The following is a 22,990-nucleotide window of genomic DNA, read 5'->3' as shown; positions in this document are numbered from 1 at the left end:
CTGCATCAAAATACTTGATAAAGCGAAATGAACGTTGTGTTTAAATCTTAAAACATTGTACATATCGATACTTTATTATATCAACAAATTAGAGGATCAAACATAATGCCGGTTGGGCTCTCTTCTAGAGTCTAAATACAGCTCGTTGGAATGAAGCATTCGCTGCACATGTGCGAACAAACTGAAGCAACACGATGCACGGTATTGAGAAAACGGCACAGTCCGAGAGGCACGTAAGCGACACGCATCTTGCAGTGTCTCTTCGGTTCGAAAGGTTGCATTGTTTACTGAGTGTTTTCTTCCAAGCGACACGTGTTTCGTGTAGCATGTCGCGTGTTTCTTCGGTGTGAATTCTCCCTGACAGTCACAAAAGCTGGTGGACGATTATGATGCATAATTAATCTTGCACCTAGGAAAGTCATTTTACTACTACTAAGCCCAGCAAAAAACCATATACTTATTTTATGTAGAGATATTTTAGTGTTTTAACAATAAAAGGCACCTGATACTTCTACAATTAATTTAATGTTTAACATGCACATAGCTTTCATAAAACAGTCTGATAGTGATGTTCTACCCATTACATAAATGTACAAAAAGCTATTTGAAAGATTGTCCATTGCTTGAACAACCACGGTCTTTTAATAAAAACCATATCAATATAGTGCTTCAAATTTACACATTCACATAACAAAGGCATTAACAATGTTACAGGGATACATATTTACAGACCATATACAACATATTACACACATTTACACGTGCAATTTATGCATGTAAATAATAAATAATACAGAACATACATAATAACCATAAATACATACAATGAAGGTGAAAAAACATACATGAATTTGCCACGTAGCAGCAGGTAGTAGTAGCTGTTCGGGAAACAGGAAACATAAATTCATACTATAGAGTATGGTCCTGATTTCATCAACCCCCACTATCATCAAGATCAAGAATGTGTGTAGCCTTATCTCCACACACCATTGCACAGGGGATAGCTTTACTTTTTTCATCCCACTGTACTTTAAAGTTCAGCTAAGTCTTTAGAGAGAAAGAAAATAATGCACTCAAAAGAAAATGTCCATTGGTTAGAAATCAAGGAACATAGTTGTGTTGCTGTGGTGAAGAATCTAATGAGTCTATGGGAGATTTCACAGGAAAATAAAACCTCAGTAATACATGCAACCTTCAGAACGAAAGCGAAACGACAAGCTGCACATGGCACTTGTCACTTGGATATCACTCGGACTGGGCCATTTCCTTGTTACCTGTTACATGTTTTCAAAGCTTGACAAAAGGAAAGGCCATAAATTACATCATTCTTCTACTCCCTGGTGAATGTCTGTGTGGAGAAGTTCGAACCTACAGGATGATGGAGAAACCAAGCAGGTGCGAATGTGATTCCTGTACTGTTTGGTTTGTATTGTACTACTTGCTGTTGCTGAGTACCGTAAAGTGCAATAGAATGATTCTGCAGACCAACATGTATTATAATACTGACATATTTAAGAACAGCGATACTGACATATCAATATATAGTTATATGGACATACTGAAAAAGGAACACATTTAATATCGATATCAAAGTCAATATTACCGATATATCAACGTTCATATTTTTATGATAGCAACACTTGAATAATTTTCCTGTAGTTTACGGTTATTACAAACATAAGAAAACAGTTTTTCTTTGTGACATTTCAGGAAAACTGTGTCAACTCATATCATCGAAGAGAAGCATTTGATTAAAAAGAGAAGGATTTTAAAAAGATTAACTGGAAACACAGAGTTGAATGTCTGGGAAGCTTCGTTCATTGCACACGAACACTGGAATTAATTAAATAATGAAAATGGTAACATAGATCCAGTATGGAGTTTTCTTTTTCACAAATGGAGTAAGCCACCATCTTTAAAATTTAATGTAACAGAAAACATCAAGAGACTTTGTGACAACAATGATGAATTTGAATAACCTGATGATATTTGGGATTCATAATTAAATAATAATAATAATAATAATCTGAAATAAAAATAAAACAGACTGCTTCTTTTCACAGTTAAGTTGCTATATTACAACAATGTAACATTGACAACATCCATTATATAACCGATTCTCTTTGTTTAAAAAATTACTAACCACTGTTATAAATGTATCTTTAGTCAAAATGAAAATAAATGTCTGATGAAAGGAGCGTGTGTTCTCCTGAAACGTCACAAAGAAAAACTGTTTTCTTATGCTTGTAATAACCGTAAACTACAGGAAAATAATTCTACAATGCAAGCAATGCGTACATACAAGAAAAACACTTGAATATTTTAAAAATATCAACTTGATATCGAAATATCGCACAGCCCTAGTTGCTTGTCTCCTGGTCGCTTTGGTCTGTCTGAAAGCTCCCTATCATTGCTATATAAGGTTCAAGTAAGTTTAAATGCGTCAAAATAAACATCAAGATTCTTTACACAATATCTCTAGCTACCCAACCAACTACTTCCAACCCACTGGTACTTGGCATTATTGGGCCTCAACATTGGCAATACAGGTAAGAAGGATCACTTTGTGAAGGCACATCCATAGGGGTCAATCCATATAGAAATCACAGTTATCGATCAACACAAAGCTATTCTACATTTTTACGCTGAGGACACAAAATCTCGTTTCCTTCTTAGTTGTACTATGACCTGCAAATTCTCACTTCTTAATTTTTAAACAAACGAATGAATTACAAATTTAAATCCTGAGAAACTTAACACAAAGAAATAAACAGATTTAGACTAAAAAAATAATAATGGAATAAACAGCTCTTGAATCCCTGCATACGCACAAGTTTCGTAATAATTATTTAAGATTCATTTATTGTAATAATAAAAGCTGTTGAACTCCTTAAGTGTTTTATATAAATTCTCAGCAATTTCTTCACAATGAATGTATTATATACATACATTAGTAACAGTACATGCACTAACTACAAAATGTTCATTTTCAATTGTTTTCTTGAAATAATGGTACCACACTGTACTTAGCTTTTTCACTGAAAATGAATACACCACACCACGTAAAGGCACATTTAAAACATTCATATTTTTCATTTAGGATGTGGTGGAACCACTGACACCAGTACACTAATGTGCATTAAATGTTGTTCTCGTTTACTTAACTTCCATTGAATTTCATGGAGCACATCATATTTGGAAAAATATATATATTTTTTAACCTTCCAACTGGAAGCGGTGTGCAAAGGTTATGCCAATTAGTGGTAATTTACTGTCATTGATCAATACAAGTTTTTTAAAAAAATTAATCAAAAGTATTTCACTAATGCCACACAGTAGAATATATTAATAAATGAATTATGTTAGATCTTTTCTTCATACAAACAAACAAGGATGAGTCTATTTCATAACCAATCACCATTATATGCATAATAAAAGGGCAATTATATTTAATTTTGTAAAAACAAAATGTGATGTTTCACATTGAGTGTCAATAACATGACAATAAAAGAGTCACAATACACAATATATACCTGGTTTTAAAAAATCCATGCCACATGTTGTCATTATAAAACTAATTAAAACAATTGTCATAACGAGTCTTCTTACCCAAAAATGCAATCCTGGTTTCGTTTTTATACCTTTGAATCAAATGTCTTGCTTATAATCTTTCCAGCACTGAGAAAGGATAATGTTTTATTTGTTTTTAATGTATGAAGAAGAACGTATGTTTTGTGACTACTGTCTTGGTTAATTTTATTGATGTTATTGCGATTTTCTTGACTCTGCCACCTACTAACAACAAGAAGGTGCATACTGTGACTTTTTTATTATTACTAGTAGTATTATGAAAAACAAAAGTAATTAATAATGACATATCGTGTATTGAAACCCATACTCAACAAATACTAAGTTTCAATGGAACATGTAGTCACAGATGCTTATGAATTGTAACGACCACATTGATTTTCAGTAATCATTACAACCCAGAACTGTCTGTGACTGTACCTTCCTTTCTTTCTGAGGAAGATACAACATGTGTTTTTATTGAACTTGAAGCCTTAACACATGAATGCAATCCAAAAAAATATTTAGAAAATCACATAAATATCCTACTTTTTATAATATTTATGATTTCCTTCAAATTTTGACAAGGATTCTTCTAGTTTGCAGCAGTACTGAATTCATCATTTCTTTATCATGCGTTTCTGACAGTAGAAATTCAGTTCCAAACTAATTTCATGTATACAAATCTTGAAAATAAGTTTTGAAATGTGAGATTCATGAATTGCATGATTCTGAAAATTCAATTGAGACATAGCAAACTACATAATGTAGCTTTCATGATTTAAGTCAGTGAAGACAGTAGAATAATCAGCATAGTGGAATGATTTCAAATGTAAAAGTAAACAACAAAACAATTTTTGTAATCCAGACCATCAAAAGATACAGCACACATTGGAATGTTTTTCCTGCCTTCTTCCAGTCTTAACGAACACTTGAAAGGATGTAAATACATTTTGCTTCTGATTGCACACATTTTATTTCTTTTACTAGATTAATTAAAAATCATAGTTCTGTTAACAACACGCACACTATACCATTTGATGAGTCTCGGGACCTAATTCTGTCCAGTAAAACAGACATCGTTAATGAAATATTGTTTTTGTTGTCACAAAATCAGTTTGCTTAGAAAGTGTGTGGTAATGCAACAAAAAATAGTTTTTACAAAACTCTTCTACTTGCTTGTACCAGATATCACTTTGAGTATGTTTAGCTCATGAAGAAGTAGATGGTATAAAATAATGGGTAAATACTGCAAAAGCTAAAAGAGAGAACTCTACTCATTGATAAACAGGAAAACTGAGGTTAGATCAGAATTGAATATGGGATATTAATATTGAATTTAGAGGCAATTGATGATAATATGAAGCAACAGATATTGCATATTGTGGTGCAGAGAGAATTTGGTTTCAGTTTATGACGCACAGTTTCCAAAGATTTAAAATAGGATTGAATTAATACTACTTGAAGCTGTCGGTACTCTTATTGATTCCAATACCATATCTCAACATTGTAAAAACTGAAAGTAGCTCAAAATATTCATAAAATTTATTATGTTAGTATTCTATTGGAAGATGACATTCAAACAACATCTTATGTCACGTGCCGGCAATGCTCTTGTTAAAAACCTTATCAAAACAAACAAACAACACAATACAAAATACTTTCAAAAGCTTGGACAGACTTTTGAAGTGAATTTTATCATATTGTTTATTTGTGTTGTGTGTTTTTCTTTTAAGTATTCTATTGGAACTATGCCATACTAATCTACCAGTTTTATTTTTAAATATTTTTAATTTTACATATGAGATAATCAGTATACCAAAATACACTGTATAGCCAAAAGTCACCGGACACACAGTGCTGTTAATTCCAAAGACACCAGCCAGGTAACTAATAAGATGTTGGACCTCCTTTCGGGCAGCCTTACCACTAAGTTCTGATATATTGCTGCTGGAATGTTTTTCCATTCGTCCTGTAGCCTCGTGAATAGTTCATGGGCAGTTTTCGGTCGAGTGGGTCTGGCACGTAACCGACGCTCCAATTCATCCCACATATGTTCTATGGGGTTCCAGTCGGGGCTTTGAGCGGGCCACATTGTCCTCAAACCACAATGCAAAGGACCCTGCTTTATGGACAGGGGCATTATAGTGCTGATAGAGAAAAGGGTCCATTCCAAAACTGTTCCCACAGTGTGGGCAACAAGCTACTGTCTAAAAGATCCTCATAAACACCACTGCTCATGTTGCCATAGAGCAAAACTAATGACCCGAGTCCAAAACAGAAAAAACAGCCCCAGACCATGACACTGCTGCCTCGTTCACTTGGGTGTCCAGTGACTTTTGGCTACATAGTGTATAATTAATCACTAGTACAAAATTAATGAAAATTATACATTTCCAGGCTATTTAGATTTTGTGAAAAGTATCATATAACGTTTTTGCAGATCCCACAAGACACCCAAGCTCGCTAAAATATTGGCTGGTATTGGTGATTAAATTCAAACCAATACTTTCTGATTCCAGTATCTGTATTGGCTCCGCCATAGTTTAAACTTACAACTGCGCAATAACCTGTTATTTATGAATAATTTTAGGGCATTATTATTTATCACCATAGTTTCCTATCACTGCACTCTTCTATCCTTTAAACAAAAAAAGAATTATCAAAATGTGCCAAGAATTTAAGCATAAAATTATTAATATTTTTTAGCAGCAGAAGCTTTCTTAATCAATGAACATTTACACAGAAGCCCTTCCTCTTGAATTTCTCTTCTGCATGTGAAAAACTATGGATCTATTCTAGTTCTTGTCTCTACTTGTGACAACACTACTAATGGAGCTTCTACAAAATTTCAGTTGTTACTTTTGTATGGCATTGTACGAAAAAGATGATTACAACTATGTTCACCTTGCCTGCACTTAGAAAAGAAAACTTGTCCTTTGGAAATGTACATGAACATTACAATTAACATATAAATATCACTCTAGTTCTTAACTAATTTCATCTTCTACAATTACTTCTTTCTTTGAACAAATTATGTAAATAATAATCTCTCTATACCAATTCTAAGGATGGGTTTCCCCAAACCATCTTATGAAATTACCTACCAATATTTTCTATTCTGAAATGAGTTTAGAACTCCTCTCTTTAAGTTTTTAAATAACATCCATACCACAGCCTTCTCTGGAAGTCACTTCATCACAATCATGGCATCACGTATTATACATTTACTATCAAAATAAACATGCTTGGACGAACAGATTCTTTCACAATGTAAATGCACAAAATGGAAAATGCATACAAAAGCTAAAGCTATATTATCACAACTAGCAAGTAAATATCGAAATAAACTTCAATGCAAAATATACACACGGTTCTTGCTCTAATGGCAATACAAAATAATCATTCCATCACCACATTACAAGCTGACACAGCTGCTTTATTCAAATACTGTGTTCGCTTACAAAAGAGAAATGTAACAAAATGTACACAAAACTCTAAACCAGGTCCGCAATTAGTATTAAGTACATACAACATGCATTCAAAATAACAATACGAAATAATGATTATTACACACAGTCCCCCACTCACAGTATGATACAATTCTTTACCTCCATACATCACATAACAGAACTTGTATGATGTAACATGAACAGAAAAAATTACAGATCTCTCGATATCTACACATTCTATATTAACATGCTACCGATATCCTACAAATTGGTCCACTGTAAGATAAGATAAAGAGTAGAACTCATATCAACATCTGATTCTGAGATTCAACAATTTAGTTTCACTGCTCCAGTCATATACAGTGTGTCTACTAAGTTTTAAGACAGTTGGCGCTGAACAATTATCAGGCGAGCCATCTACCAGCCAAGTTTGGAAGCAGTTAGCAATATGTGTCGAGTCATTGCAGGCAGTGTTTGGTGTATGCGAGTGTGGTAGTGTCTGTGCTGTGTGCGATTGAACAGAGTGGTGTCAAAGTTTCCCATCATGAATGCGAGTAAGGAGCAACGAATAGCGAATAAGTTCCGTTTCAAAGCCGGTAAAACAGCAACAGAAACCCTTGAGATGATAAATGCAGCTTACGGGGATCAAGTATTATCCCGGTCGAATGCGTTCCGATGGTATGGACGCTTTCGTGACGGACGAAACAACATTGCAGATGATCTAGTTGTTTTCTTTGACTGGAAGGGCGTTATCTACAAGAAATTTGTCCCAGAAGATCAAACTGTGAATCAACAGTACTACAAAGGTGTAATGGAAAGGCTTCTTCAAAGAATTCGGCGTGTCCGACCAGCCATGGCTGCCTCCAATGACTGGTTCCTGCTGCACAACAATGCTCCCAGGTACAACGTCATTACTGCCAGGCACTTTTTGGCCAAAACAAATCTGGGTTGGACCACCCCACTTATTCGCCAGACTTAGCACCTGCGGACTATTTTCTGTTCCCGAAATTAAAATCCCTATTGAAAGGTCATGTTTTCGACTCTGTTTGTGACATTCAGAAGGGCGTGATGCATGTTTTACACTCGATTCCCGAAGGTGACTTCTACCACGGCATCCACAGACTGTAGGACCGTGCAAACACGTGTGTCCACTTAGGAGGGATGTATACTGAAGAGTAAACAATAAAAATTTTGATTGCTTTCCTGTATGTTTTTCATTCCAGTCCTAAAACTTAGTAGACGCACTGTGTATAGTCATGAGAACACAATCATCTCCCCCTAAAAATATTAGAATCAATTTACTGTATTAAATATGCACTAAAAACAAATTGTCGTCAATGAAAGCATCTTCTCCTTTCACTCGTTTGAAATCAGCCCATGCATAAATACACACAGCAGCATCTCTCAGTATATATGGGTACAGAATAATTTACTTTCAAACCTACTTCTTTTGGAACTATTGATCTATATTAAAGCTGACATTATTGTACATTACATGTATGCGTGTGTGAGTGTATGACACTCAAAATACCTTGAGCCTTAGTAATCACACAACTCTACTTATATAAAGACTTCACAGTCAACCTTTAAACATATCCCAAAATATCCTTGAAACTCATCAACGAAAATAGAAAAAGGCTCACAAGGGAGATAGATAAAGAGATAAATACATGTGAATAAAGCTTCCTGGGGCATGCACAAGTTGCATTATGGAATTTAAATCATATTTTGGCTGTCCCGTACTCATCATTATGGGATGCTCTCGAAACAGTCACGGATGTGAGTCCATGTCTGTAAGCCCTGCAAATGAAATTTCAAATCTTCAGTTTCTGAATCAGAAAAATCTGCACATGTGGGGAAAAGGACTTTGAAAATAGGAATGACTTTAAAATGCAAACCTTTGAAAATCAAAGGAATCAGGGTGTCCACACTGCGGGGAGACAAGGAAAGTTATGGAAATTGAAACTTGGCATAGAATGACAAGGAAATTTTCAAACTTGGGAAATGATATCGGGAACTGGAGAAATTATTTTAAAAAATCAATACAAATTTGGGCAGATTTAAGGATATTCATGTACAGGAAAGACAAGGACATTTTTTGAGGAAAGAACACAAGGAAATTCTGAAAAAAATCGGTTCCAAGTACAAAGTAAACCACAGGATACGAGGCGTATTCGTAAAGTAAGTACCGTTTACAAGTATTGCTGCTGTAGCGCTGCAGTCGCGACCATGTGAGTTCTCACTGACGTCCTTCATCCCTTAGTAAGCCACAGACAGTCGTGGGAGCAGGTCATGCTTTTTCTTCATAGGTTTATGAGGGTTTGAAATGTTCAAGAAAATCAATCGGCCCGCCGACTGTGAAGTCCGGTCTGTGATTTGTCAATGCAAGAAACGTGAAACCGGTAGACATCCACTGTCAACTATGAGAGGTCTTTTTTTATGTTTAAAGAAGGTCGTGAGACAGTTCACGATGAGCCTAGAAGCGGTCGGCCATCTGTTGTGACCGAAGATTTGGTGCGTGCAGTCGACGCGGAAATTCGTGAAAACAGACGCTTCACAATAATATCGTCGCTTTCCATGGAATTTCCACAAATTTCAAGAAAACAGTCCTCTACGAAATTGTGACAGATCTCCTGGAATCGAAAATTGTGGTCAGCGTTTCGACGAGGATGATGGCGTCGAAGCAGGAGTGCATGGATGGCTTTCATCACAGGCAGGAACATTCTATGATGATGGGATACAAAAACTACTGCCATGCTATGACAAATGCTTGAAAAATGGTGGAAACTACGTAGAAAAGTAGTTTAAGGTCTGTAGAATGCAATTCAAATAAAAAAGGTACAAAACTATTTTAATTTATTTCTTACACCCTTTCGGTACTTACTTTCCGAATACGCCTTGTACATTAGGACTAATGTTTATTTAGCATCTGTTAAAACTCAAGAACATGACCATTATTTGAAATTGAGAAGGCAGTTGAAAGGAGGACATAAGACACAGAACACACCTATGACACACACAATTTTATATTGCTATTGAGATAATTTGACATACGGGATTAAAGTTCAATTGGGTTTCATGTAAATTTTTGTTACTAATACCTTTAATTTCTATTTTTATTTCATTCTTATTTCGTGCAAAATAAAGCTGTTAATTAAACAAATACTGAATATTGGTAATGTAGATGATTTGATGTATTACATATGATAGTTGAGCCAGTTATGCTATATCTCCGTACACATCATGTTTTGCCGACATCCGTGACAGAGTGGTTAGCACAGTGCTCTATGATGCCAGGGGTAGCAGGTTTGAATCCCAGCCTGGCAATGGGTGTTCTTTGTGATGTCCCTTCATCAATTTCATCATATCACCACTCATCCTCATCTTTGCAGCGAGTGTCAGAAAAGTGAAGTAAAATAAACCAAACCAATTATATTTCATTTGCAGTAAATGAGAATCTAAAATAAAGACAACACAGTTTTTCTTATTTAGGTTGTTCATTTTTCTACTTGTTTCACAAAGTTACTAAAATCCTCTTCTTTTCTGAATGCCATCAAAAAATCTACATGAAATTATTTGGCCAAATTGGTGGCCTCTCTAATCCACTCCTCTAAATACTCCAAAATCAAATTTGACAATAATGATGAAAGGAGACTTCCCATCACTAGCTTACAAAATGTTACTTCCTTATACTACTGCTAGCTAAACAAAATTAAATTAGCTTACTTCATTTCAATTCATGCCTTTGTGTGTGTACTCTTTCACCTCATTAAATACACAGAAATGTCACAAAAGTTTATTTATTTGTAAATAAAGAGTAATAATAATAGCTAACAAAGCACTTACTTTTCTCGACATTTTTACCTGAAGAATGACATAGTTACTTAGTGTCTCACGCAGATCAGTCACTTTCTGCTTCTGAAATCTTTCTATGTCAGTTTGCGCTTTTGTAGAAAATGTACTAGAAAGAAGAAGTAAAACATAAATGATTCCAAAAATTTTCAAATTTCAAGAACATTAGTACAAATTTGCTTTATTATAATTAATTTTACATATTCCAATTCATAATTTGGAGTACATAAAATTCCCAGACTAGACACAGATGTTCTTTCTGAGTGTCCTTTTATCAATTTCATGTATTCATCAGTCATCATCATCAATTCTTTAAATATTAGGGTTTTAAGGCAGTAATAATGTACAATGCATACATAACTTTAATTCTCGTGGCAATTGCCATATTAAGAGTTACACAGAATATTCCATACCAATATTTTTCCCACTATTATTAGTCCAAGTTGGAATAATAGGATGTGGTTTCCTGCTCGGTATACTGCAAGTTTTGTACCAAATATCTTAGCAGTTTTTGCATCAGCAGAAAAGTAGCAGGAAGATAATCAGACAATGCAACAAAAAATCTAGTATAAAGACACGAGTTCATCATACTACTGATGGCACCAACACCTGTAGTAGATTTCACAAAGTGACACCACCAGACACTGTTACCACGCTTCACCACAGCACAACGAAATGCCCAAACATATTTTGTGTTTGCAAATAACATCTGTGACTAGCCAAAAAATCAACTCTCTCTACATGCATGTGCACCATCGTTTGTGGCAATAGGACTTAATTTGCGGATATCCATCATATTATATTTACGCTAGATAATAAAAGGCAAATATGAACCTGTTAACGGAGGAGTTGATTTACTACGTACTACTTGCTTTCATTATTTATTTTTGTTGTGATCTATTTTGAACTTCTCTGGAACCAGTTTGCCATTAAGACCCAGGAAAATCACATAACATAGCATAACAAAAATACTCGCACATGAAAATGTACAGATTACTACAACTATGAAGCACATAGAGTTTAATCCTGATTTTACATTTTCCCACCATATACACAATTTTCCAAACTTTTTTCACACTGATTTTCTGAAAACTGTAACATTGTGTTCCATTGTAATTCCATTGTTGCAGGTCTACAATATGTTTTTCACTCTATGTGGCTTGTCAAAGTTACTTTCAAGTCCACTTTGTGGGAATTACGCTAATCAGGACTGTATGTTCCATATTTCCATGTTGGACAGGACCTACAGCCTAAAGTGGAATACAAACCACTAAAGATCCTCTCCCCTGGGGATCAAAACCAGGACCCTGTGTGGCCAGTGGCAGAGAGTGCTTAAATTTATAGGTATGTAAGCATATTTTAATTTATAAATGAGTACCTGATTTTGTTAGGTTTATTTGGTTTGTTTCCTTGTTGGCTATTTAAATTATCAACATTTGCCCTTACCAGGTTTTATTCCTTATTTCTTGAAAAGAAATGTGTCAAATCAGTAAGAAAAATACAAGTTCTGTTGCTAATGGTGCCATCTAGCCTATATTTCTAATTTTACACTTTGTTTCAATACTCACCTTGACTCATCCTGAGCATTTTTAATGCTGTTTTTACCCTCCTGAATTCTCTGGTCTATGACACTGACTTTCAACTCCCTGACTTCATCAGTGTCTACAGATCCAAATAAGCGAGACATGAGTCCCATTTTACCTGAAACATAAATAATAAATATGGTACAGGAAATTGGAATTAAAAGTATGATGCATATCATACAACTCAAAGCAACTACACTATATTGCCAATAATGATCGGACACTCCCTGAAGTGTAAGGTGAATCACATATATGTTATGAGTAGACCTCAGATTTTAGGTTTTAACCTATTTTTTCCTTTGTAAGTAAATAAGAAATAACAAGTTACATCAACGTTTCATTAAAAAATGCTACAACTCGTGAAGTTTCATAGTGCCTAAAATAACCTATTTTGAATGTTAGAATCTATTTTAGGTTTATGTATCTAAATAAAACCTTTTTTTTTAGGTTTTTATAATTTTTTTCAGGTGTTTCAGGATTTTATATCACACAGAGGTATTTGCTCGGTTTGGTACTGAAGCAATTCATTGACTAACGTGTTTGGAAGAACATACTTTCAGTCGATGTCTCTCCCACCTAAATCCATAATAATTTTTCAAAGCTCTAAACAAAGCAAAATGTCTGGTGCCATTGTTACCTGTACAGTTCAAAGTATATTCACACATTCACGCCTTGCCAAGTAAGGTTTCAGCATTCAAATTTGCACCACTGACTATGTTTTTGTTGAAAGATAATTTTCAACATTTAAGATGATCCACACAGACAAAAGGCAGAGTTTGACTGTGGATAACATGAAAAACATTTTTATGTATTCAAGGTGGCCACACTAGGATAAAATTCAATCACAATTCCCGGTTTTCAAGGCGAACTTTCCAAGAATTCAAGAGTACAAGCAGATGTTTTTCCGTCTTCAGCCTCTCGCCAACCACGCACATGCAAACACAAATATATTAACAATATAAAGGATCTGTGCGATTCCTAGGGATAAAAAAATTCTAATTAAATTATACGTATTTAAAATATGTAATTTAAGGTGCGGAGTTTACATTGGCCATTTCACATACACAGACTAAAAATGCATATATAAACACAAGTCACACATGTGAAAAACTTGCCTCAGGTCATTAATAAATATGTATAAATTCAATGGGATCTGGATTTTAAAAAACTGGAAGTTTTCACGTAATGGAGAAAAATTCACACAGAATTCCCTGAATTCAAGGAATTCCCGGTGAGTTGCCACCCAGGTATTTTGCAGCAAATTATTCATGTGTAATTGATTCTTCATATCAACAAAGTAACTTTTGCTAATAACACAAGTATAGCATTACAATAATTTGTGGATAATTTTGAAAATGAAGTTACTTCAGGATTTTTCGAGCCTAATTTAAGATTTTTAGAACCTATTTTAGGATTTTTAAAACCTATTTTGGGAACCTAAACGCACACTTTTTAGGACCTAAAAATCCAAGGTCTAGTTATGAGCCACTAGAATGACTCATGAAGGACAGTGAGTGAGTGCCCTGTAGACATGGATATTGCTGCCAGCAGTGAAATGAGTGGACAGCACACGAGGTACGATTATCAGCATACACCGATTCGGGTATTCCATCTGTGAGATTTCAGACAGGTTCCAGATACTACATGCAACATTCAGTGATGTAGTGGTGGAATGGAAACGTGAGGGTGTGATAAAACCACAACCATGACCCAGGAAGACCAAAAAATTTACAGAGGAATCAGCGAGGGCTCCGATGTGTGTTGAAGTCAAACTTGTGAATGACATCAGTAAGTGATGCCAGTACTTGAACCATCTTGCGAGAGGGAATAGTACTAGGATTCCATGGGAGAGATGATTACTGCCCGGAATGTTGCACATTGTTTACAGTGGTGCAAGAATGTTGCTAATGGTTCCTAGAACAATGCAAAAAGATCTGTGGAGTGAAGAATCACACTACATGTGGCGATCTGATGAATGAACACGAACGTGGCAAATGCTTGGGGAGTGGTTCTTATCGGAGTGTATTGTCTCCACTGTGAAATTCGACAGGGGTGGAACCATGGTATGGGGCTGTATTGTGTTGGTCCCCTGGTTTTGGTGCCTGGAACCATGAATGCTGATGCCTATCATGCAATAGGAGACAACTCCATGCTCCCCACCACTCCACCGTGGCAACAGTCCAGAAGTGGCCCTTTTTATGTTCAGCATAACAGTGCAACCGTCCCATCCATAAAGCAAGGGCCATAACTGAATGGTCTGAGAGCATGGGAGTGAATGAATTGAACTGGCCACCTCAGAGCCCTGATCTCAACCCCATTGATCATCTGCGGGATGAGTTAAGAGCAGCGGTTGTGATTCAGGTCAAACCACCCAGCCATTTTGCAGGAGGAAAGGAAGTGACTACTGGCCGACATTTACCGCAACCTGGTGGAAAGTCTTCCTCGAAGGGTATAGGCTGTGATAGAGGTGAATGAAGATTATGCTATGTCAAATCTATAAGAACTACAGGTCAAATCATTTTACCTTGTTGTACTTTCTCCTTTTCAAGACTCTTGATGACAACCAATTCCTCAGCTCTCTCGAGCTGTAGCTGCAGGATCTCCTGCCTCCTGCAGACTGCCTGCAGGGCTCCAGCAAAGAACAGATACTCCTTCAGCTGATCTGCAAATAACTCCTCCTCTTCCAACATGCTGTCAACTCCTGCTGCCAATGAGTCCAAGTAATGACCAGCTTTCTATTATGAGAGAAACTTTAATTAGTAGTTTATTCTATTTCATTTTACATTGCATATATGGCTAGGGACATTGATTTTTAAGCATTTTTCTTCCAAAATTGGACTTATTGTTTTTACTTTTTGGTGTTATTTTACCCAAAATGCACATATTTATTTAGCACACCTTTCTGCCAAATATACCTAAAATTATACCTTCTTTACGTTTTTCAAATAGTATCCGAATTTGTAGGTCACGTGGGCTAAACCTGTTCATGACAATGTCATACATTGGAAACAATTTTTGAGGAAGTTATTTTAAAATTACTTCCCATGTGACAGGCTCCTGTGAGAGTAGGTGCACACTCAGTCTCCACCAGAACCCTGTCATATTGCTCGGTGATGCAAAATGTTCCAACAGAAGGTGAAAAATCATGGGAAATATACATTTACAATTGGCTTCATGTAGCTGCTCAAATCATTCCATGTATAGCATACAGCTGTTTATTTTTATTATTTGGGGGGGGGGGGTGGATTAAATTTTGGAAAATGTGCACCTTACACACATGTAAATATGGTACATTTTACTTTTTACGCTTAAAACACAAGAATGTTGGATTTTCATGGTATATTCTGTTATTTAAGTAAGCACACATCATGTAGAAATTTGCAAATTTATATTTTCTGACAAATTTGCGTTAGTTCATGATCTTGAATGTATGAAAAATGTGTTTAGACATGCCACTGCATTTATATAAACATATTTTTGCAACAATTAACATTTTTCGGTGTTATCGTGTTTGCAAAAAAACAATCAAGGTCCCTACTTATTGTAACAATGAGGATAAATGACAATTACATGAAATAGATGAAGGTATAATGAACAGGGCACAGAACACAAATCCTGCTGAGGTTAATACTGGCATCAGAGCCTAATTTTCCTACAACAATGCACTTTTCAGTGTGTACTGCATGGAAGAGAAGTTGACTTTTGAGTGCTCCTTTCCAGTCTTACGGCGGGTGCTCTATATGTTGGCAAGGGAAGTGGGGAACACACAGCAGACAAACCAGACAACAGAGGTGTCACCGAGAGTTAAGAAGAACTACTACGTGCAGCTCGTTCTACAGGCTGCTGGGTTTCTTATCGTGCTGGATTGGTCGCTTTCCCACTCCCCACGCCAGCATATAGAGCGACCGCCATATGACTGGAAAAGAGCACTCAAAAGTCAACTGTAGAGGTATCCAAATGTGCTGTTCCTGTCTGCTTTTGTTTAGTGGAAAGTCCTTAATGGCACTTGTAGCAGCTGCTGGCACCAGGAAGCAGCAGATGATAAGGACAAGCAGGCGATGACAGTGCACCTACTGGGGTGTTCTAAAACTTTATACAACAGAAGCTCGCCCAGAATAGTTCAACACTACCACCAAAACCCAGCTTTACGAATAAATGAGTACCTCTTTTTAGTATATTGATTTTCTCCTCCATCTTTCATTCCCTAAAATACGAGGACTGATACATTAAGTAATATTACTTTAATGAAAAGGCTTGTGCTGCATTTCACTTACAAGACTTGTGTTTGACTACATTCACCAAATGGTTTCTGTGCTTGATTACAAGATAGGGGACAGTCTATATCTTTCGAGCCTTGCAGAAAGTATAAAATTTCATAACATTTCTCCAAGGCTTTATGGACTAACTTGGTGGCTAGGACAGACTTCTGGAGTCCCCACACCACAGGTTAAGAACAGGCATGCTACATTATTGTTAAGGGCATGTATGGCTTGGCCACGATAACCACAGTTCTCACAAAGTTTATAGTCACCAGCAAGCTATGCCAGGTAAGACATTCTTTAACTTGCAAAGTTGTGGTTGTTGTTTCCATGTGGAAAAGTCTGGTAACCCCACAAGGTAAATGGAAGAAGAGGAATCAATGAAGTGCTCTGATAGCTGTGAGCTGAGAATCAGGAAGGTGAAGCAGTCTTGTTTGAGTCAGCAAGGTGGTAACTGTGAGGAGGTTGAATAGGGTGCATGTAAATTTTGTTTCACCTGGACTTTGCATGGCTGAACAAGGTCTACATTCGGAGGGTTTGCTCCATTGGCGACAGTTAAGAACTTGTAAAGAAAACTTGGGCTGTGGCTTGAGGAAAAATGTTGCTGGTTATCTTGTCACCAAGATCTCCATAGAATCCCAAAGACTAGTGCTATGCTAGTATGCTATATAGAAAAGGTGAAAACCTTAACACTACTGTGGCTCCTTTCCATACTGTATTAGAGTTCCAACTTATAAATTTTGCTGCCTAAATATCCTAATTTCTTCAGGTATTTCCTAAATAGATGTCTACATCATTCTACACTACTATACTTTAACTCAGTTTCATGTTTGGCAATATAATTTACAAATACAGAGAAATTAGTACTCACATTTACCTGCGAAGCTGTTTTCTTCTTCGATTAATTTCAGTGGCCACTGCCACCATCCTCCTTGGAACTTACTGCAAGAACTTTCACAGCAAGTTCCAACGAGGATGGTGGCAGTGGCCATTGAAATTTATCGAAAAAAAAAACAGCTTCACGGATAAAAGTGAGTACTAGTTTCTCTGTATTTATATACTACCGCGTCTCTCTTTTCCCAATTATGAATAATTTACAAATCTGGAAAAATCAATATTGAAGAAATACATGCACAAGAATTTTTAATATTCCCAAACTTCTCTGGATTTTTAAATATCTTAATGAAAACTCTTTCATTCCCCAAGACTTATTTTAGTTACAACACAGTTCTCAGACATTTCCAGTGTTTTCCGTAATCCCAGATCATAGCTCTGTATGGTAAATTATAATTAATTCAATCTGAGAAATTGAAAAGAAATAAAGCTCAGTATTAGTTTTTGGATACTGACACAGAACAGTCTACTATATTTTAATGTAAACAGCACAGATAATAATGGTAATAAAATAAATTATTAACAAACCTGCAAACCATCTCCCATTTCTTTTTCCAAAGCACTCCACTCACTGAATATACGGCCATAATTAGCATGGAGTTTCTGAAGTCCATAAAATCGCTCTACTAAGCGAGCTCTGACTTTAAGCAGGTTTCCTAGATTGCTCTGTGAATATGAGAAAATATACAAAATGAGAAATATATCACTTCACATACTTTAGGAAACTACTTCCACACTCCAAAATAGACATTTCTTATTAACAGTATTAATTCTGGCATTGATGACATCAAATATAATAGTATCAATGTTGAAAATATTGACTGAAATTAAATACCAGTACAGCCGGCCCCTGTGGTGGAGTGGTTTGCACATCTCACTACAATGCCAGGGGTCCCGGGTTTGAATCCTGGCCTGGGCATGGATGTTTGTGAGTGTCCGTCAATTCATCAAATTCATCATATCATCACTCAATCCCATCTTCGCAAATTAGCCAAAAGTGGCACAAAAAGAAAAGTAAAATAAAGTAAATTGATCAATAAATACCAGTACTGACTGTCATTTTTCTGGGTCTCCACGTGTCCTGAGAGTTATTAAAAAGACCTACACTATTTTTCTAGTATTCCAACATACAAAATTAAGAATTTTCATTACTTCTACACCACAATTGTGAGCAAAAGGTCAATTCAATGAAGACATTTTCAAATACTTTGAACAGCATATTGCACTCTAAGGAGAAATAATGGTAATGTGCAAAAATATGGCAAACAATCCTACAAGAATTCACAGCTGCCATTTCGCAGTTTTTTCACTATATATGCACTAAAAGCAGTGAAATTCACAAGAAATAGTAAAAATCATGTAAAAAAACAAATTCACAACTTGCTAAGCATAAAAATACATAGTTTTTCTTGTATGTATGCATTGCTTGCATTATAGAATTATTTTCCTGTAGTTTACAGTTATTACAAGCATAAGAAAACAGTTTTTCTTTATGATGTTTCAGGAGAACACACGCTCCTTTCATCAGACACTTATTTTCATTTTGACATACAATTTTTGACATTTTGATGAAAGTAGCTTGTGTTCTCCTGAAACATCACAAAGAAAAATTGTTTTCTTATGCTTGTAATAACCGTAAACTACAGGAAAATAATAAAAATACATTTAGCATATTATTTTATTCACAAATAACTACTAACTCACAAAAAACAATGTATTTTCAGACTCACCCTAATTGTGTACACTTAAAACCCCTCATTCACTTGAATATATCAATTTTTAGAAACAAATATCGGAAGATAATTGATATGGCACAACAAACATCCATAAAAAGCAACATGTTAGTTACCACCTACATATCTGATGAAAAATCATAAATGCAAAATGGCTGAAGACATACTGATTCCTATTTTTAATGTACAAGTAAAACAAAAGAAATATTACTGTTCAAATGTTCCTTATTAAAATCAATTAAATACATTCTTGTTAATTCACACATTTTCATACCTGAAGCTCATTTCCATAGTTCTTTATTGATTCAAATCTCTTGTCTGGCTTCTTCAACCTAACAGCAACACTTAAAGCTTTGAGTTTTGATTCAGCCAATTGCATATATCCTGAAACAACAAAAAAGTAATACATAAATAGCATTTACATCAATAAATGTTTTACAATATTATCCTTAAAGTGGTGACAGTTAAATTCATTATACCCACATTTCTGCACAATGAAAAAGACACACATGAATGTTATATGTAGTTCATTACTGACTGTGGTACATTATAAACATATACTGATGAACTTTATGATACAAAAAACACAAATTCTGCTGTAGAATGAGCATCCACAGGGCACTTGGAATTGTGTTTGATTGTTACAGTGTCCATTGTGAAACCTTTCTGCCGACGGCTGCTTGCATATGTTTATGCATTAATGTGAGCTTAGCTCCTTCATGTGCATTTCAGGAAGCTCCATAAGGTTTTCTACACCCACACTCAAGTTACATTGAATACAAAACAAAATAAATGCTAACAATGCTGTTTAAGTTAGTTTTAAGCCCACTTTATGCATAGATAGGGTAATAACTACTCGACCTACAGTTTAAAGTCGGATCCAAACCATTATGTGCCTCCACCGGGTACCAAACTTGGGACTCCTTGATTAGAAGGCAAAGATGTGGTGTAGAGCCTGTGGGGCTTGAGGCCAACAAATAATTTTGACTGTTATTGTATTTCATTTTAGAAATAAAGTCCTTGTACTTGAGAAAACAAAATGTTTCATCATTATACACCTATAGAATTCTCACAGCTTAATGACTTAAGTGTTATCAAAATATTTCATAAAAATTGTTATATCCCCTACATGATACTTTTCAGTGTCCCAAATTGTTTATCTATGGTCTCATCGTTATTAAGAAATGGAGGAAATAGGAAAGCACGAAAGTACTGAAAAATACAAAATAGACACTAAAATTGATAAACCAACAGATTTTTAGTAATTTTTCCAGATTATGCACTCAACAATTAGTTACCTGAAAATTAGTAACTACGAAATATATGTATTCCTCTCAGAAATGGATTGAAACAATTTTTAAATGTAAAAGCGTACATTTTCTGATCAAGGAACAAAAAAAGCATTTTATGACAAATCCTCACACTACTTATTATTGCATAAAATTATAAAACAAGTCACAGAGTTCAGTGTAGCCAAAGTTTTTCAAAAGTTGGCAACACTGCACTAGAACATGAGTTATCACTATTAATAATTGTAATATTGTAATAACATACCTGTCTCTTTCACACTCTCTCTCCAACCTTCTTCTTGCTGAAGAAAGCCAATGAAGATGCGATCATGTGATAAAACTGGATGTGAAGCAACTCGGAGCAAAAAATTCTGAAATAAAATAATACAAAGTTGTAGACTATGTAATTATTACTATATAAATATACATAACAGATGTTTAAAAACTTAACAGATTTAAGTTCTGATTGTGTAATGATTTTTACAAATTTCACAGGAGGATAACAAATGCATTTACAACACAGGGAATGATGAGAAATTGTGTTGTGATAAGTAACCTCCGAAAGTGATCTTGCTTCTAACTTTCCATTATTTGCAGTTCATCTTCTGTCACATCGAAAAATGTATTCATGTGCACAAGATAAAGGAAGGGTAATAAATGCCAACAATCCTAACTAGCTAGCAAAAACTTTATAAATTGTAATACTGTAAACATCATTATAATACTAACAAGGGAGGTTATCTAAGTGTCCCCCTCCGATTTCCATGAAACTTGGCAGGTGTATAAAGGGGCCCAAAGGAAGAAATACGTGTTTTTTTTTGTTTCGGCTAAAAAAACTGTTTTAGGAGGCAACCCCCCCCCCCCAAATGTCAAGGTGAGGACAAATTTAAGTGGGAATCTGACCCCTGTGTCCCCCTCTGATTTCCATGAAACTTGGCAGGTGTATAGAGGGGCCCAAAGGAAGAAATACGTGTTTTTGTGTTTCAGCTAAAAGAAAATGGTTTTAGGGGGCAAAACCCCCCTCAAATGTCAAGATGAAGACAAATTGACGAGGGGATCTGACCCCTGTGTCCCACTCCGGTTTCCATGAAATTGGGCAGGTGTATAGAGATGTCCAAAGGAAGAAGTACATCATCTATAAAACGGTTTTAAGGGGCAACCCCCCCCCCCTGCTCAAATGTCAAGATGAGGAGAAATTGAAGTGGGGGATCTGACCCCGAAACCACGTAAATATGGCATAGGAAGCAACAGGGGGCATAGGGGCCCTCTATACACCAGCCAAATTTCATGGAAATCGGATGGGGACACAGGGGTCAGATGATCCCCACGTCAATTTGACGTCATCTTGAAATTTGAGGCCGGTTTTGCCCCCTAATACAGTTTATTAGCTGAAACAAAAAAAAACGTATTTCTTCCTTTGGGCCCCAGGACAGTTAGATAACCTCCCTTGTAAGAGCACAAAACCTAAATTACTCATAAAAACAATAGAGAGTGGGCCTGAAAAAATTGTTCTGCAAAAAAAGAAAATGTACTTAAAAATTTGGAAACCAATAGACCCTATAGATTTGTCTGGGATCCAATTCATGTAGAAAATACTTGCATACATTGATATTATTGGAATTACCCAATCAGAATCTAAAACTTAGTAAATAACTAAAGATAAATTATAAAAAGTAAAGTTCTCCCCTGTGCTATGCACCATGCCATGAAGGCATATAGGGGGTATGGAGTTAGGGTCCCACACTTTCTTGATCACAGCCAAAGGTGGTGGTGATGCGATCAGCACCATGCCCCTAGCCGCTTTTACCCCCAGTTTTCTCCAGATACCCACTTTATACTACACAGGGTGGGTGCTGGAGCTGCTTGAACAGTTGGAAAAAATCCCGGTTCTCCCCCCACAGGGGGCTTACTGAACTTGCAGCAAGAATAAAAGAAATCACCCCCTCGGCAACATGGTCCCATTGCTGTTTACACAGGGATCCCCCCACAGGGGATCGAACCCGGGTCTCTCACATGGTAGTCAGATGCCCTAACAACTGAGCTACCGCGGCTATCAAGATAAATTATAATTATTTATTTCATTTTAGAGAATCACACTTCCTTAAATTAGTGCAACAAATTGTTCTTTCGAGGTAAAGTTTTAGAACATTACAAGAAAACTAGTCTAATAGGCATGCAACAACACTACACCTGGGAGCAGTGGGGGCAGGTCTACCCATTGCTGCCAACTCATTTCTTTGTCGGAAATCATAAAGCTCTTATACACTCAGGGCTTGCTGGGTGTAGAGCACTAAATACAAAAGGTAAGGCTCAGTAAATCATAAACAGAACTATATAAATTGAATAGAATGATTTAATGAT

The 22,990-nt window shown here is 35.9% G+C and overlaps 1 protein-coding gene across 1 annotated transcript in view; it reads right to left on the bottom strand.

Moving 5' to 3' along the window:
* Positions 1 to 506: 506 nt before the first annotated feature.
* Positions 507 to 22,990, bottom strand: part of LOC145978292 (sorting nexin-4-like) — a 34,110-nt gene continuing 11,626 nt past the window's right edge. The window contains exons 4-10 of the mRNA XM_083110823.1: positions 20,895 to 21,000; positions 19,615 to 19,724; positions 18,136 to 18,273; positions 14,979 to 15,189; positions 12,440 to 12,572; positions 10,866 to 10,980; positions 507 to 8,819 (exon numbers count right to left, since the gene is read on the bottom strand). Coding sequence (XP_082966949.1) covers positions 8,769 to 8,819; positions 10,866 to 10,980; positions 12,440 to 12,572; positions 14,979 to 15,189; positions 18,136 to 18,273; positions 19,615 to 19,724; positions 20,895 to 21,000 — 864 coding nt within the window. The 3' untranslated portion in view covers positions 507 to 8,768. The remainder of the gene's footprint in view (positions 8,820 to 10,865; positions 10,981 to 12,439; positions 12,573 to 14,978; positions 15,190 to 18,135; positions 18,274 to 19,614; positions 19,725 to 20,894; positions 21,001 to 22,990) is intronic.

Source organism: Lepisma saccharinum, chromosome 24, assembly GCF_977018435.1.
Source record: "Lepisma saccharinum chromosome 24, izLepSacc3.1, whole genome shotgun sequence".
NCBI lineage: Eukaryota > Metazoa > Arthropoda > Insecta > Zygentoma > Lepismatidae > Lepisma > Lepisma saccharinum.
The sequence above is the reverse complement of the archived record's forward strand: the minus strand, read 5'-3'. Positions and strand labels throughout refer to the sequence as shown.